General features: G+C 41.4%; 1 protein-coding gene across 8 annotated transcripts in view; it reads left to right on the top strand.

The window, feature by feature from the left end:
- The window catches only part of LOC109902421 (epidermal growth factor receptor substrate 15-like 1), a 35,500-nt gene that overhangs the window by 15,500 nt on the left and 3,816 nt on the right, over positions 1–16,184 (top strand). For 2 of the 8 annotated variants that reach the window (XM_031786203.1, XM_031786201.1), the window contains exons 21-24: positions 1,403–1,539; positions 1,754–1,847; positions 7,218–7,238; positions 13,685–13,893. In XM_031786203.1, coding sequence (XP_031642063.1) covers positions 1,403–1,539; positions 1,754–1,847; positions 7,218–7,238; positions 13,685–13,893 — 461 coding nt within the window. Of the gene's footprint in view, positions 1–1,402; positions 1,540–1,753; positions 1,848–7,217; positions 7,239–13,684; positions 13,894–15,854; positions 15,872–16,184 lie in introns of all 8 variants that reach the window. The other 6 variants (XM_031786204.1, XM_031786206.1, XM_031786207.1 and 3 more) reach the window with 6 other exon arrangements.

The raw sequence follows: 16,184 nt of genomic DNA, 5'->3' as shown, positions 1-16,184 counted from the left end.
ACCCCCCCCTCATCTCCCTTTTCTCAGGCATGACTTGTAAAAGTCTGATTTTTGTATTCAGAGAGAACAGGTTGTTTCAGTTGCACAATGCATTTGTTTTCTTTTCACACCTTTTTGCCCAAGCCTGCTGTTTTGACTATATCGGCCTATAGGCCTGTGGGCTGGTGAGCAGGTGTCAAATAGCTGTGAAAAGAGTTCCCATGTTTAACATCCATTTTCAATCATTGAATCCTTGTTTTATCTCCCATAATGCCAGGAAAGTGTGGTGGTTAACAAATATCAGTTTTCAAAGACATCAATGCCTAGGATAGAATGTTTATGAATAAGATGGGTCAAATAATGACCCTAAACGGTTTTAAGATTGGGAAACAGTTGAGGTTCTTGTGTGATGTTATATATATATATATTTTACGAAGGTTCCCATTCTAAGCAGCACATGGATCACTTAAAATTCACTTGAAACAGTCCCAGTAAAAACAGGAGATGCATTGTGGCTTGGGCCCAGAGGATGGCTTGTGGCATCTGAAATAGCCTAGAGAGGCCTTGGACAAGGCAATCTTTAACTGTGTAAGTTAGTAAGTACTGTAGCTTAGAGAGGCCTTGGACAGGGCAATATGCAACTGTGTAAGGGTGGAAATACTGTAGCCTAGAGAGGCTTTGGACAGGGCAACCTGCAACTGTAAGTGTGTACGTCCCACTCTCAATCAACTCTTCATTTCTACCGGGTAGCACAAGAAAGTCCTCTCTTTATTTTCCCTAGGAAATTGCTGTAGTCCATATAAACACATTACGCCATGCAGTGTTGAAGTCCCATAGCCATGCTAGAACACTGGGTTGACTGTGGCAGTTGGATGTTTGGGCTCCCGAGTGGCGCAGCGGTCTAAGGCACTGCATCTCAGTGCAAGAGGCGTCACTACAGTCACTGGTTCGATTCCAGGCTGTATCACATCCAGATGTGATTGGGAGTCCCATAGGGCAGCACACAATTGGCCCAGCGTTGGCCGGGGTAGAATTTGTTCTTAACTGACTTGCCTAGTTAAATAAAGTTTAAATGTAAAAATGTTGTAGGATCAGGTTTTCATGTTAGTTTGCTTATTACAATTATGAGCTGAGCGAAAAGGTGTCATGCCAACTACTTCTCTAAATTCTCTCTTTCTTTCACCAGCTCATTTTGTCTAGCCTATTTTCAAGCTTCTCCTTTTTCTTGACGGAAACTGTGCAGGGTTTATATACACTCAGGAGTCAAACAGTGAAACCTTGATGCAACAGTGTGCCAACCAGCAATGACTCTGGAAGCACAGCTCATATCAGTCATGTATCATGGAGAATCCTTTTGAATATTTGTGTATTTGTTCTCGATAACATACACATCCTTGAATGTTTCATGTTGACATTTTCTCAGATCTCTTTGGCACGCTCGACCCCTTTGGAAGCAGTAACAGCTCATTTGGCAGTAACAGTGGGTTCGCAGACTTCAGCCAAATGTCAAAGGTCAGAGACCCGATGGAAGGAAGAGGAGGCTTTCCAGAATACCAGCAGGTACTTCTACCAAGGACTATGAACTGTATAGCATCTATTTGTTCATTTCCTACCCAGGGGTGCACAAAGAACCGTTTGTGTATTTTTACTAATTTCCTGATTCATCGTCTTCAATGCACATACATCAGTCTTGTTATGAGTTGGCACTTGACAGTTGTGAAATGTCTGTCTGTCTCTCCCTCTCTCTCCCGCCGTCCTTTCCTCCCCCTCCCAGTCTGGGTTCGTAGACGACCCCTTCAGTAGGAAGCAGGACGGCCCAGCTCTGCCGCCCAAGAAGAGCATTCCACCCAGACCCAAACCACCCAGTGGTGAGTAAGGCCTGAGGGAAAACAGGGAGAAGTGGAGGGGGGAGTAAGTGGGAGAATAGAGATGGAGAGTGATTGTACAAGAAAGAGAGAGAGAGAGAGACGAAGAGAGTTGTTGTGCCACAGAGAGACAGAGAATGAGAAACAGAGAGAGGGAAAGGAGACTTTTTTTTTTAATGAGGGGGTGATAGTGGGTTAACCAAGGACATATAATGCCACCAACCTAGGTTTCACTATGAATAATACAACGCCCTGCACCACTGGGTGATTCAGCTACCACTTTCACTGTGCCATGTCATCATATAGATTAATTTACTATTTTACATGAATTATTGTAGCAGCATTACTCTTTGCAATATAGGTCCATTTCATTTTACAGATGTAGGATTTTAATTTGAGCCAGTTTGCTACATCAGAATAATAATCCTGCAGCAACAACAACAACAAAAATATTATGTGAATTATAATGAAAGGGAATGGAAACACTAGGCTTTAGAACACCAGCTAACTGTAACTCGCCATATTGGCATTGTTGCATCATCGGTGGGAGAGTTTTAGAATTTCTGAATTTACTGAGATGAATGCCTCTGCATACATTAATGAGCATACTTTGCAGATTTCAAACCATATACATGTATGAAAACATGGTACATATTTTGAAAGATAAGAAACGGCCCTTTCAAATGATATCTCATTCAATAGAATCACATCAATCAATCAAATCGTAATCAGAAAAAACAGCTGTGAATATGTGTATCATAAATGTGTTTTTTTTTGTCATGTGTATGCTAAGAATCAGGAAGCAAGTTCAGGGAGTAAATTTAATAAAAAAATAAACATGTAACAAAACAAGAAACACGAATAGTGTACAGACATGAAACATATAAACAGAAACAGAGTCAATAACGCCTGAGGAAAGAACCAAAGGGAGTGACAGATACAGGGGAGGTAATCAGGAAGGTGATGGAGTCCAGGTGAGTGTCATGAAGCACAGGTGTACGTAATGATGGTGGCAGGTGTGCGTAATGATGAGACAGCTGGCGACGTTGAGCACCGGAGTGGGGGGGAGGGGGTGTAAACGTGACATTTTTCTCAAACAACTGCCATTTACACAACTTCCTAATGAAGATAGAGAAAAACTTAGAGCATATTGAGTTTTCCTTATTTTATAAGGATTGATCATCTGAGATCAGAATGGTAAAACCTTTTACTGTGAATGAGTTACAGCCATTTTAGTCACCGGAAGTATTTTTCTAGAATTCTATGGAATGTTCTGTGATCAGACACGTTCTCATCTGGATAGTATATTAAACACATATATGCACAAAAACATATTACAAATAGCATTTAGTCTTACATTTGTTAAGGAAAGACATGCAGAAGTTATATAATATCAATAAATCAATAACTTTATTGAAAGAATAAGGTTAGGATAATACATTGTCTCATTCAAGCCTGAAAAAGGTGCAAGTTACATCATACTCTCACATTCCACTAGGCCTATAGCCTAATACACAAAGAGTCAGGATGGGAACCAATTAAAAGCATGCAAGGAAGGGGAAATGACCAGTGACACTCTTGATCTACTTGGTGAGGACTAAGAGACCCATTACTAGTACTTACAGTTGAAGTCAGAGGTTTACATACACCTTAGCCAAATACATTTAAACTCTGTTTAAACTCAATTCCTTACATTTAATCCTAGTAAAAATTCCCTGTCTTAGGTCAGTTAGGATCACCACTTTATTTTAAGAATGTGAAATGTCAGAATAATAGTAGAGAGAATGATTTATTTCAGCTTTTATTTCTTTCATCACATTCCCAGTAGGTCAGAAGTTTACAACACTCAATTAGTATTTGGTAGCATTGCCTTTAAATTGTTTAACTTGGATCAAATGTTTCGGGAAGCCTTCCACAAGCTTCCCACAATAAGTTGGATGAATTTTGGCCCATTCTTCCTGACAGAGCTGGTGTAACTGAGTCAGGTTTGTAGGCCTCCTTGCTCACACATTCTTTTTCAGTTCTGCCAATAAATGTTCTATAGGATTGAGGCCAGTGCTTTGTGATGGCCACTCCAATACCTTGACCTTGTTGTCCTTAAGCCACAACTTTGGAAGTATGCTTGGGGTCATTGTCCATTTGGAAGACCCATTTGCGACCAAGCTTTAACTCCGTGACTGATGTCTTGAGATGTTGCTTCAATATATCCACATAATTGTCCTTCCTTGTGATGCCATCTATTTTGTGACGTGCACTAGTCCCTCCTGCTGCAAAGCACCCCTACAACATGATGCTGCCACTCTCGTGCTTCACGGTTGGGATGGTGTTCTTCGGCTTGCAAGCCACCCCCTTTTTACTCCATACATAACAATGGTCATTATGGCCAAACAGTTCTATTTTTGTTTCATCAGATCAGAGGACATTTCTCCAAAAAGTATGATCTTTGTCCCCATGTGCAGTTGTGAACCATAGTCTGGCTTTTTAATGGCGGTTTTGGAGCAGTGGCTTCTTCCTTGCTGAGCGGCCTTTCAGGTTATGTGGATATAGGACTCGTTTTACTGTGGATATAGATAATTTTCCTCCAGAATCTTCACAAGGTCCTTTGCTGTTGTTCTGGGATTGATTTGCACTTTTCGCACCAAAGTATGTTCATCTCTAGGAGACAGAACGAGTCTCCTTCCTGAGCGGTATGACGGCTGTGGGGTCCCATGGTGTTTATACTTGCATACTACTGTTCGTACAGATGAAAGTGGTACCTTCAGGCGTTTGGAAATTGCTCCCAAGGATGAACCAGACTTGTGGAGATCTACAAAAAAAATTGAGGTCTTGGCTGATTTCTTTTGATTTTCCCATGATGTCAAGCAATGACGCACTGAGTTTTAAGGAAAACCTTGAAATACATCCACAGGTACACACCTCCAATTGACTCAAATGGTGTCAATTAGCCTATCAGAAGCTTCTTAAGCCATGACATAATTTTCTGTAATTTTCCAAGCTGTTTAAAGGCACAGTCAAGTTAATGTATGTAAACGTCTGACCCACTGGATTGGGGGGAATACTGTGAATTATAAGTGAAATCTGTCTGTAAACCATTTTTGGACAAATCCACCGTCGCTGGACCAGACAGGACTGGCAAAAAGTGCTCTTCACTGACTAGTCGCGGTTTTGTCCCACCAGGGGTGACGGTCGGATTCGCGTTTATCGTCGAAGGAATGAGCGTTACACCGAGGCCTGTACTCTGGAGCAGGATCGATTTGAAGGTGGAGGGTCCGTCATGGTCGGGGGCGGTGTGTCACAGCATCATCGGACTGAGCTTGTCGTCATTGCAGGCAATCTCCTCCCTCATGTGGTACCCTTCCTGCAGCCTCATCCTGACATGACCCTCCAGCATGACTATGCCACCAGCCATACTGCTCATCCTGTGCGTGATTTCCTGCAAGACAGGAATTTCAGTTTTCTGCCATGGCCAGCGAAGAGCCCAGACCTCAATCCAATTGAGCACGTTTGGGACCTGTTGGGTCTGAGGGTTAGGGCCTTTCCCCTCAGAAATGTCAGGGAATTTGCAGGTGCCTTGGTGGAAGTGTGGGGTAACATCTCACACGAAGAAATGGCAAATATGGTGCAGTCCACGAGGAGGAGATGCACTGCAGTAATTAATGCAGCTGGTGGCCACACCAGATACTGACTGTTACTTTTGATTTTGTCCCCCTCTTTGTTCAGGGACACATTATTCCATTTCTGTTAGTCACATGTCTGTAGAACTCGTTCAGTTGATGTCTCGGTTGTTGAATCTTGTTATGTTCACACAAATATTTACACATGTTAAGTTTGTTGGAAATAAACGCAGTTGACAATGAGAGGACACTTCTGTTTTTTGCTGAGTTTATGTGTCATGTGAGGATGATGGTGTGATTTCCCCGCACCCGTGTTTGCAGCCACCGTGGTAGCAGCTATTGACTGCCTGGTGCACAGGTGACAATCTTCTCAAAAAGGTCTGAGCACTGACAGTCCACCACAGTGTCCAGCAAACAGAGACAGAGAGAGGGAGAGTATTTAAAATATCTAATTTATAGGCCTATTAGTACATAACAGTAATACATAATTGACAGTTACCTTCCAATCAAAAAGCTTGGTTGAGAGGCAGCAGCATCACGTGGTGGCTCCAACTTCCTCTGGCTCCTCCATTTCAATGTCATCCTCTTTGTCCTTGTCTTCCCCAAGTAGCGATGAACCTTCTGCAAATAAAAAAGGGTGTCATGACTGGAAGGGAACTGTACAAGTTACCAATCGGCTTGCAAGGTGACAAAGTTATATTTTATTATCCAAAGGTTTCCACTCCCATTTGAGAAAATGTCAAATAACTGAAATAATATTATAATGTATACCTGTAAGTAGCAAAGAACCCGGATAATTTACCAAGCCCACTACCAGTCTGAGCTTTCAAAAGTTATTAAAGCTAGCTATGGGTTTAGGCTTCAGGCTTAGGTACATTCATTCTTGCAATCAACAGCCAGAAGGCTTTCTATTTTTAGGAATCAAAGGTTTCACAGATATAAAGACTCATAATATATCAAAGATACCTAGCTATGTAGTTAGCTAGCTAGCTAGCTAATAAATACTGTAGCTACCTAGCTATATGGGGATCCTAGCTCCTGCAGCAGCCCTCTCTTCTGCCTGGCTGGCTAGCTAATTCTAATCCCTAGCCAGTTTGTTTTAGCTAGGTCTAGCTCATACCAAATGATAAATGCTATTCTATTTTATTTTGTACAGTTATCAATGAAAACATTTACATCAAAAAGACAAGAGAAGAGCTAAATCAAGTAGGCTAGCTAGTTACCTTGCCTCGTTTTGGCCTCCCGGTGGCAGCATTCACTTTCAGTCTCCATGACAAAATTGAATTTGCTCACTTCTAGTAACAGTCGTTACTATGGCAATTCAAGATGGAGCTACCCATACCTCTAATAAACATTGTTCAGATCAAATTACTTTAAAATAGAGATGTTTCTATTTTACAAGCATGTTTGTTATTAGTGGATTGAATACATCACTTTGCTCAGCTTAACTTCCAGAAGTGTTTCCATTCCCATTTAATTTAGATTTTTGTAGGGGTTGATACATTTTCCGTTAGGGCAAATCAAGTCTGAAATTTCTAAGTGGGAATTACAAACGTTAGAATAATTTTTTTACTCAAATACACTACAAGTTTGTATTTCCTGTTGTGCAGGAAAATTCTCAGCAACAAATCAGTGATCAAATTATGATCCGACATCTGTGTTATAGAATTGTAATGGTTTACTATCCCTTTGTCTTTCCCCCTCTGTGGTCTTTGTCACCTCACTGTAAGTGTTCCCCTCTTTTGTTTTGTTCTTCTAGTAAAACACACAGAAGAACGTTGTGAGTATGGATGGCATGGCTTATCATCACATACAGTGCATTCGGAAAGTTTTCAGGCCCCTTGACTTTTTCCACATTTGTTTCGTTACAGTCTTATTCTAAAACGGATGAAATAGTTTTTTCCCCTCATCAGTCTACACTAGAGGTCGACCGATTATGATTTTTCAGCGCCGATACCGATTATTGGAGGGCAAAAAAAATTGGGTGACAATTAATCTGCCGATTTTTTTAAGATAATAATAATTTTGTAATAATGACAATTACAACAATACTGAAGGAACACTTTTCTATTACCTTAAATATAATACATCAATGAAATCAATTTAGCCTCAAATAAATAATGAAACATGTTCAATTTGGTTTATATAATGCAAAAGCAAAGTGTTGGAGAAGAAAGTAAAAGTGCAATATGTGCCATGTAAAAAAGCTAACGTTTAAGTTCTTTGCTCAGAACATGAGAACATATGAAAGCTGGTGGTTCCTTTTAACATGAGTCTTCAATATTCCCAAGTAAGAAGTTTTAGGTTGTAGTTATTATAGGAATTATAGGACTATTTCTCTCCATACCACTTGTATTTCATATACCTTTGACCATTGGATGTTCTTATAGGCACTTTAGTATTGCCAGTGTAACAGTATAGCTTCCGTCCCTCTCCTCGCCCCTACCTGGGCTCGAACCAGGAACACATCGACAACAGCCACCCTCGAAGCATCGTTACCCATCACTCCACAAAAGCCGCGGCCCTTGCAGAGCAAGGGGAACAACTACTCCAAGTCTCAGAGCGAGTGACGTCACCGATTGAAACGCTATTAGCGTGCACCCCGCTAACTAGCTAGCCATTTCACATCGGTTACGCCAGCCTAATTTCGGGAGTTGATAGGCTTGAAGTCATAAACAGCTCAATGCTTGAAGCATTGCGAAGAGCTGCTGGCAAATTCACTAAAGTGCTGTTTGAATGAATGCTTACGAGCCTGCTGCTGCCTACCATCGCTCAGTCAGACTGCTCTATCAAATATCAAATCATACTTAATTATAACATAATAACACACAGAAATACGAGCCTTTGGTCATTGATATGGTCGAATCCGGAAACTATCATTTCGAAAACAAAACGTTTATTCTTTCAGTGAAATACGGAACCGTTCCATATTTTATCTAATGGGTGGCATCCCTAAGTCTAAATATTGCTTTTACATTGTACAACCTTCAATGTTATGTAATAATTATGTACAATTCTGGCAAATTAATTACGGCCTTTGTTAGGAATAAATGGACTTCACATAGTTCGCAACGAGCCAGGCGGCCCAAGCTGCTGCATATACCCTGACTTCTTGCACGGAATGCAAGAGAAGTGACACAATTTCCCTAATTATAAGAAATTCATGTTAACAGGCAATATTAACTAAATATGCAGGTTTAAAAATATATACTTGTGTATTGATTTTAAAGAAAGGCATTGATGTTTATGGTTAGGTTTGGTGCAACGACAGTGCTAAATCATCACCCATTTGGCGAAGTAGGCTATGATTCGATGAGATATTAACAGGCACCGCATCGATTATATGCAACACAGGACACGCTAGATAAACTAGTAATATCAACCATGTGTAGTTAACTAGTGATTATGTTAAGATTGATTGTTTTTTATAAGATAAGTTTAATGCTAGCTAGCAACTTACCTTGGCTTCTTGCTGCCCTCGCGTAACAGGTAGTCAGCCTGCCATGCAGGCTCCTCGTGTAGTGCAATGTAAGGCAGGTGGTTAGAGCGTTAGACTAGTAACCGGAAGGTTGCAAAAACAAATCCCAAGCTGACAAGGTAAAAATCTGTCGCTCTGCCCCTGAACAAGGCAGTTAACTTCTTGGCGCACCCATCCCGTTAGCGGAATCATTTTCGTCAACATCCGCTGAATTTCAGAGCGCCAAATTCAAATTAAATTACTAACAATATTTAATTTTCATGAAATCACAAGTGCAATATAGCAAAACACAGCTAAGCTTGTTGTTAATCCACCTGGCGTGTCAGATTTCAAAAAAGCTTTACGGCGAAGGCAAACCAAGCGTTTATGTAAGGACATCTCTCTCATCAGACAAAACATTACAAACAGCTAGCAGCAAAGTAGATTGGTCACGAAAGTCAGAAAAGCAATAAAATAAATCGCTTACCTTCGATGATCTTCGGATGTTTGCACTCACGAGACTCCCAGTTACACAATAAATGTTCCTTTTGTTCCATAAAGGTTATTTTTATATCCAAAATACCTCCATTTGGTTGGCGCGTTATGTTCAGTAATCCACAGGCTCGAGCGGTCACGACGGGGCAGACGAAAATTCCAAATAGTATCCGTAAAGTTCGTAGAAACATGTCAAACGTTTTTTATAATCAATCCTGTTTGTTGTTTTTACAATAAATAATCGATAATATTTCAACCCGGACCGTAGCTTTTTCAATAGGAGACAGAGAGAAAATGTCTGCTCCAAGCTGTTGGCGCATGCAAAACTCTGCTGGCACCCAGCCATCCACCGACGCGATGTGATCGTTCTCACTAATTTTTTCAGAATATAAAGCTGAAACTATGTCTAAAGACTGTTCACACCATGTAGAAGCAATAGGGAAAGGAATCTGGTTGATATCCCTTTAAATGGAGGGAAGGCATGCAATGGAACAGGGAGGTTTCAAAATAAGAGGCACTTCCTAGTTGGATTTTCCTCATGTTTTCGCCTGCAATATCAGTTCTGTTATACTCACAGACAATATTTTGACAGTTTTGGAAACTTTAGAGTGTTTTCTATCATAATCTGACAATTATATGCATATTCTAGCTTCTGGGCCTGAGAAATAGGCAGTTTCATTTGGATACGTTTTTCATCCAAACATCAAAATACTGCCCCCTACACTCAACAGGTTAACCCACCGTTCCTAGGCCTTCATTGAAAATAACTCGTAACTGACTTGCTTAGTTAAATAAAGATGTAAAAAAAAAAATGGTGTCCAAAAATACCGATTTCCGATTGTTATGAAAACTTGAAATCGGCCCTAATTAATCAGCCATTCCGATTAACTGGTCGACCTCTAGTCTAAACACAGTACCCCATAATGACAATGCAAAAACAAGTATATGACGTTTACATAAGTATTCAGACCCTTTACTCAGTACTTTGTTGAAGCACCTTTGGCAGCGATTATAGCCTTGAGTCTTCTTGGGTATAACGCCCCAAGCTTGGCGCACCTGTTATTGGGGAGTTAATCCCATTATTCTCTGCAGATCCTCTCAAACTCTGTCAGGTTGGATGGGGAGCGTCGCTGCACAGCTATTTTCAGGTCTCTCCAGAGATGTTCGATCGGGTTCAAGTCCGGGCTCTGGCTGGCCCACTCAAGGACATTCCGAGACTATGTCCCGAAGCTACTCCCGTGTTGTCTTGGCTGTGTGCTTAGGGTCGTTGTCCTGTTGGAAGGTGGTCCTGTGCGCTCTGGATCAGGTTTTCCTCAAGGATCTCTTTGTACTTTCTGCTCCGTTCATCCTCAATCTTGACTAGTCTCCCAGTCCCTGCCGCTAAAAAACATCCCATCTTGGTTTCATCAGACCAGAGAATCTTGCTTTGCATGGTCTGAGAGTCCTTCAGGTGCTTTTTGGCAAACTCCAAGCGGGCTGTCATGTGCCTGTTACTGAGGAGTGGCTTCCGCCTGGCCGCTCTACCATGAAGGCCTGATTGGTGGAGTGCTGCGGAGATGGTCAATCCTGTCTCTGAGCTCTACGGACAATTCCTTCGACTTCATTGCTTGGTTTTTGCGCTGACATGCACTGTCAACTGTGGGACCTTATATAGACAGTTGTGTGCCTTTCCAAATCATGTTCAATCAATTGAATTTACCACAGGTGGACTCCAATCAAGTTTTAGAAACATCTCAAGGATGATTAATGGAAACAGGATACACCTGAGCTGAATTTCAAGTCTCATAGCAAAGGGTCTGAATAATTATGTAAATAAGGTATTTCAGTTTTTTATTTGTAATACATTTGCAAACATTTCTAAAAACCTGTTGTTGCCTTGTCATTATGGGTTATTGTGTCTAGATTGATGACGAAAACGTTGTATTTAATCCATGTTATAATAAGGCTGTAACGTAACAAAATGTGGGAAAAGATGTCTGAATATTGTATCTTCTGATTGTTAGAACATAGTTCACTAGAAGCTGTTGTAAGGGACCTGTATAATCTTTGAAGCCTCAACTCAGCTGGTGTTGCCTTCTTACCTCTGCATGATAAAAGTAGAATATGCTCGTCATAGATCAAACAGCAATGCTCGCTGCAGCTCAGAAACATTGTTTTTGACTGGCCTGAAAAACCCTTTTTTTTCTCCACCGTGAGCTCTACTAGGTTGTAAACAGGAAAAGCACTTCATGGGTACAGATACGTTCATCATCTCTGCCAAACAAGTGTCCTTTTCATTCTCCTTTTGAAGATTGAATCAACAGAACAGTTTTGCAGTTGCCTATGCGGTAACTCTGCTCCACATAGAAGCGACTCAATGTGCTTTTTAGCCATAAAGTTACTGAGTGAAAGTCTTATTTCACCATTTAAACCTCACAAAGGAAGTCGAATGGGCCACGCTAATCAAGATTTCACCACCTATTATTATTAAAGGTGCCCTGCTTTATGGTTAAACAATGTATGCAAGATGCAGTGTAATTTCACTGTAGCCTAGGTACACTGTACACATTATAGCATAGTAGTCGCAACTTTGATCCATTAGATCAAAAAATATATATATAATAATAATGAATTGTCGCTAATCATCCCCTATCTGTAAAATCCATGCCTGAGATTAGTGTTAGATGAGTAGGACTGTATGACTGTATGACTGTTGCTTGAGAGCTCAACCCTGATGCCAGGCTGCAGTGAGAACACAGAGCAACATGCCCCAGGAATACACAGATGATCTGTGGTTGGCCATGCTGACACCAGATCGCCCGATGTTCTCAGCTCCACCCTTCCCCACTTCCTCTGTTTCCACTGTGTGCACACACTCGGGTGAGCAGTGTGGCTTCTCTGGCGACCTCTTGCCCGACTCTGGTCACACTCTGTGCCCTGGCCAATGCCATATCTAAACTGCTTTCACACCTGGGTTTATGTATCCAAATTAGAGGGGTTGAGCAGAATTTGCAACAAGTGAAAGGTCACGACATAGAATGATAGTTTGATGTAGATATCTCTCGTTTTTCTAGGTAGTTTCTGAATTCATTACATAGCAATACTTTAAATTTGTGCTGCGAGATACAGTCAATCATGAATAGGACATACGATATATGTTGTGAGAATAATATAATAAACGTTATTTGTGGGGCTCTGAGATGTGCCTTGTGCATCACATTGATAGACAGCATTGATAATGTGCTGGTATTTTGGAGCAGGGTGGAGCTGACGGTTTGTGGTGAAGAGTATGTGCCATTTACTGAAAGAGAGAAACTGATTGCCTGGCTGTTCAGTGGGCCTGTGAACTGCTAACCTTGGCAGGCCTGGTATAAATAACAGCTCGATTGACAACGTGGTTAACACTTTCAGAAGCAACAACAACCAGTAAGTACTACATTCCCACGGCCCACAGACTCTGCCAGCAATGACTGGCCTACAGAGAAACAGCTTGGAAACATCTCTACCATGTTAACATGGGCTTATTTTAGAGTAGTCACGGTTCAGTTAAATAATCTAGGTATTTAAGCGATGTGGAAATTAAGATAGAGAATACAATGAGTTGGCATAACTAAGGCCAGGAGTTTTTCCTGACAAACACAGGTATAACTCTGGGCCATAGTTAGTTGTTCTTGGGCAGGTCATGTGGTCATTAAAAACTCCTGGACCTAGGCATGTTGTATCTAGGCCTGACAAAAACTCTAAAATCACCCACTGAGGAGAGATCTGATGAACTTGTGAACTGAATCCTGTGTTGGTTAAGTGGGCATGAACTCTACCCATCTGCTCACCATAAAAGAGAAAATAGCTCTCGCCATTTTTTTGATATGGGCTTTATGCAGTATATTGGCCCATGTCATTAAATGCGTGTTTAATTCATACCATGCTGGATGTTGTTTCAGCACACTTTTGTATCTGCATTGTTTGTGTGCTCTCTATTTTGTTTAAGTTGAGCTGTGTGTGGTTTTGGTGCACCACGAGTGTAGCTGAAACTGCTGTGGTTTTCAAAGCTTTTCATAATAGAATGCTCTATTTCTCGTGAGACGAGAAGTGGGTGGGGGGGGGGGGGGGGGGGGGGCAGCATTTGTGAGGGTTGGAAGGCTGTTGCGAGCAAACGTTGATAAGGAAAAACGTCAAATTTCCGTGGTGAAAGTGATCAAACCATCACCTAATAATTGTAGTTGACTTCATAACCACACACACTGTGGTCTCTTCTGCAGGGGAAATGACTGTCCTTACTGTCTTAATGTCCTTAGGTAAAAGCACCCCCGTCAACATGCCTGGAGGAGCGGGCGACTCGACCAAGCCCTGCGACCCCTTCCAGCCGTTTGGCAGTGACGGCATCGACCCCTTTCAGAGTAAAAAGGGGGTCGGAGACCCGTTTAGTGGCAAAGATCCTTTTGCTCCTTCTGCCTCAAGTAAAGCTTCTAAAGACTGTTCCTTGGGTTTTGCAGACTTCAGTTCTGTAAGTTGAGCTCAGTGATACTCTGTCTCTGTCCAGACCAGTCTTTATATACCTAGCCAATACCTCTGCTTAAGTTCCCACAATGTTAACTGAAGGATCTAGAGCGGAGGCCCTGGCTGTTTATCAACTCATCTTTCTGTGTCCTGGCCTCCCTTCACTGTGCAGACATCTATGTTAATCAATGACCCACCATCACTCCACACAAAGACCAGAGCCAGGCATCTTCCCGCTCAGACCCATGGCAAATTAACCTCCATGTAGGCTAACTGTTGACTATGGCATAATCACTCGCAATAACTGCTGTTCATGATCATCTAATCATCACTTTAATTAATTGTGTGATCCAACCCTACCTCATATCTAAGATGATGACTGAACTCCCCCACATTTTTGCCGTCTAGCTGTTTTCTGAGTGTAAGCCTGTCAAAGGTTCCACAAGACTCACTTATCTATACTGTGCTATGATTTTGGTTGGGGGGGTTCTCAACCTATGCTTTGTAGTTGGTTGCACACCACCTACAATGCATTCGCTATTGTGCAGTAAAGTGCAGAGCTGCATTGCAGAAGTGGTCCCCGGTGCTCGTGCAGGAAAGGGTGTCGGCCCTTTTTGTGGTTTAATGTGTACGCCGCGATTGGAACATAAAAAAAATCTATATCTATATTTTGCCATGTGGTTTGTTGTTGTGTAGAATGCTAGAGGCTTCCCAAAACAAGCACAAATGAGAAGTAATTATTTCCATCACCTCTTTAGCAGTCCAATAAGTGGATTCTGGCAGTGTGAAGTATTATTCAACTAGCCAGTCGGCGCTTTAAGGTTAGGGTTGAATAATCCAGCCAGTGCGGTGCTATGGCCTGGGCTGTCTGTCTAAACCAACCAATGGGTGTCTCACACAGTGTAGCCATAATCCAGGATGTATTCAGGATCTTCTTATCTGAATATTGACCTTTTCCATCTCAGCTCCCGGCATCAGTCAGTCAGACAGTCAGACAGTCAGTCACTCAGTCTGTGCGTACCCAAGGCCAGGCTAGGCCGTAAAGGGGAGCCCATCCTGTGTGGTTTAGTGACTGACAGCTCCAAGCCACTGGTCTGGCTGTGGGATCTGTTGACATGGGAAGCAGTAGTATCACTACTCAGCTCTCAGTCCTGAGTTCTTACCCTTCAGGTCTATGTTGTGTTTCAGTCATGTATGTCCTACTAGTGTTTAGATACAGTATTAGTGTGTATCAGTGTTTTGTCTTTTCTTTAGGCTTAGTTTGCTCAATCTGTTTAGTGTTGGTCTGCCGCATGACATCGGTAGCATAGATCCTGCTTTACCATCTCTGACTTGTAACAAACTACTCCCAAAGTTGCCAAATCTATTTTAACAGAGTCAACTGCCCATACTTTATTTAAACTAAAGAGGTATTATGTTCCACATTGAAGATATTATCTAGAAAAATACCAGATGAACTTGGACCCTGAATTGAATTATAAATATTTAAAGGAAACAAATATAGCTATTAAATGCCTCAATGGACTCTGTTCCATATTTATTTTGGTCAGCATGATTCCAAGAATTGAATGGCCTCATTTGATCCTGACATTTGAATCAGATCTAAGGATGGCAAAGCAGTATCTTAGAATGTGTGTGCGTTCTGATATGCATGGGAGAGTTCCTAGCTATACTTGACTTAGGTTAGATCTCATACTATCACTTTAACAGAGAATCAAAAATGGTAATTTCTGTCCTTCCCATTTTCTCTCTACATGTCGTCTTTGCATGTTGTTCAAATATGCTTTTAGTTGCTCATTCATTTTCATTTGGGAAACGAACTGAAACAGTCCTCCATGTCGCCTTCTCATAGTTAGTTGTATCTTGTGGTGATGCTGTTTCGTAATGTGCTCAGTGTAAAATGGATGGTGTGATACACGATTAGTGAATTGTTTGTTTGGTGTTTTGTAATTCATTTTTCTCTCGCAGGGCCAGAAAAAGTTAAGGTAAGAATGTTTAATAACGCGGTCAAATAGAAAAGTGCTTTGTTTTTGTACTTCGCTCACGTACTTTAGGCTCGGAGCACCAACCACTCAGGTTTAACAATAAAGAAGCACCTTTCCTTCAACAGCAGAACATACATAAATTGAACATTAAAGTACCGATAGGGATAGGGTCAGTTAGATTGTCTGTGTAGTGGGTATATTTTGTGTGTGTGTTGATGCTTTTGTGTATGTGCATGATTTAGTTATAATAGTAAACTACAGTCATCTATGTCCTCTTACGGTAGCCAGGCAGAAATGGAAGTTTACTCTTAAT

This window comes from Oncorhynchus kisutch, linkage group LG13 (assembly GCF_002021735.2).
Source record: "Oncorhynchus kisutch isolate 150728-3 linkage group LG13, Okis_V2, whole genome shotgun sequence".
NCBI lineage: Eukaryota > Metazoa > Chordata > Actinopteri > Salmoniformes > Salmonidae > Oncorhynchus > Oncorhynchus kisutch.
This window is presented reverse-complemented; position numbering and strand designations above follow the sequence as displayed.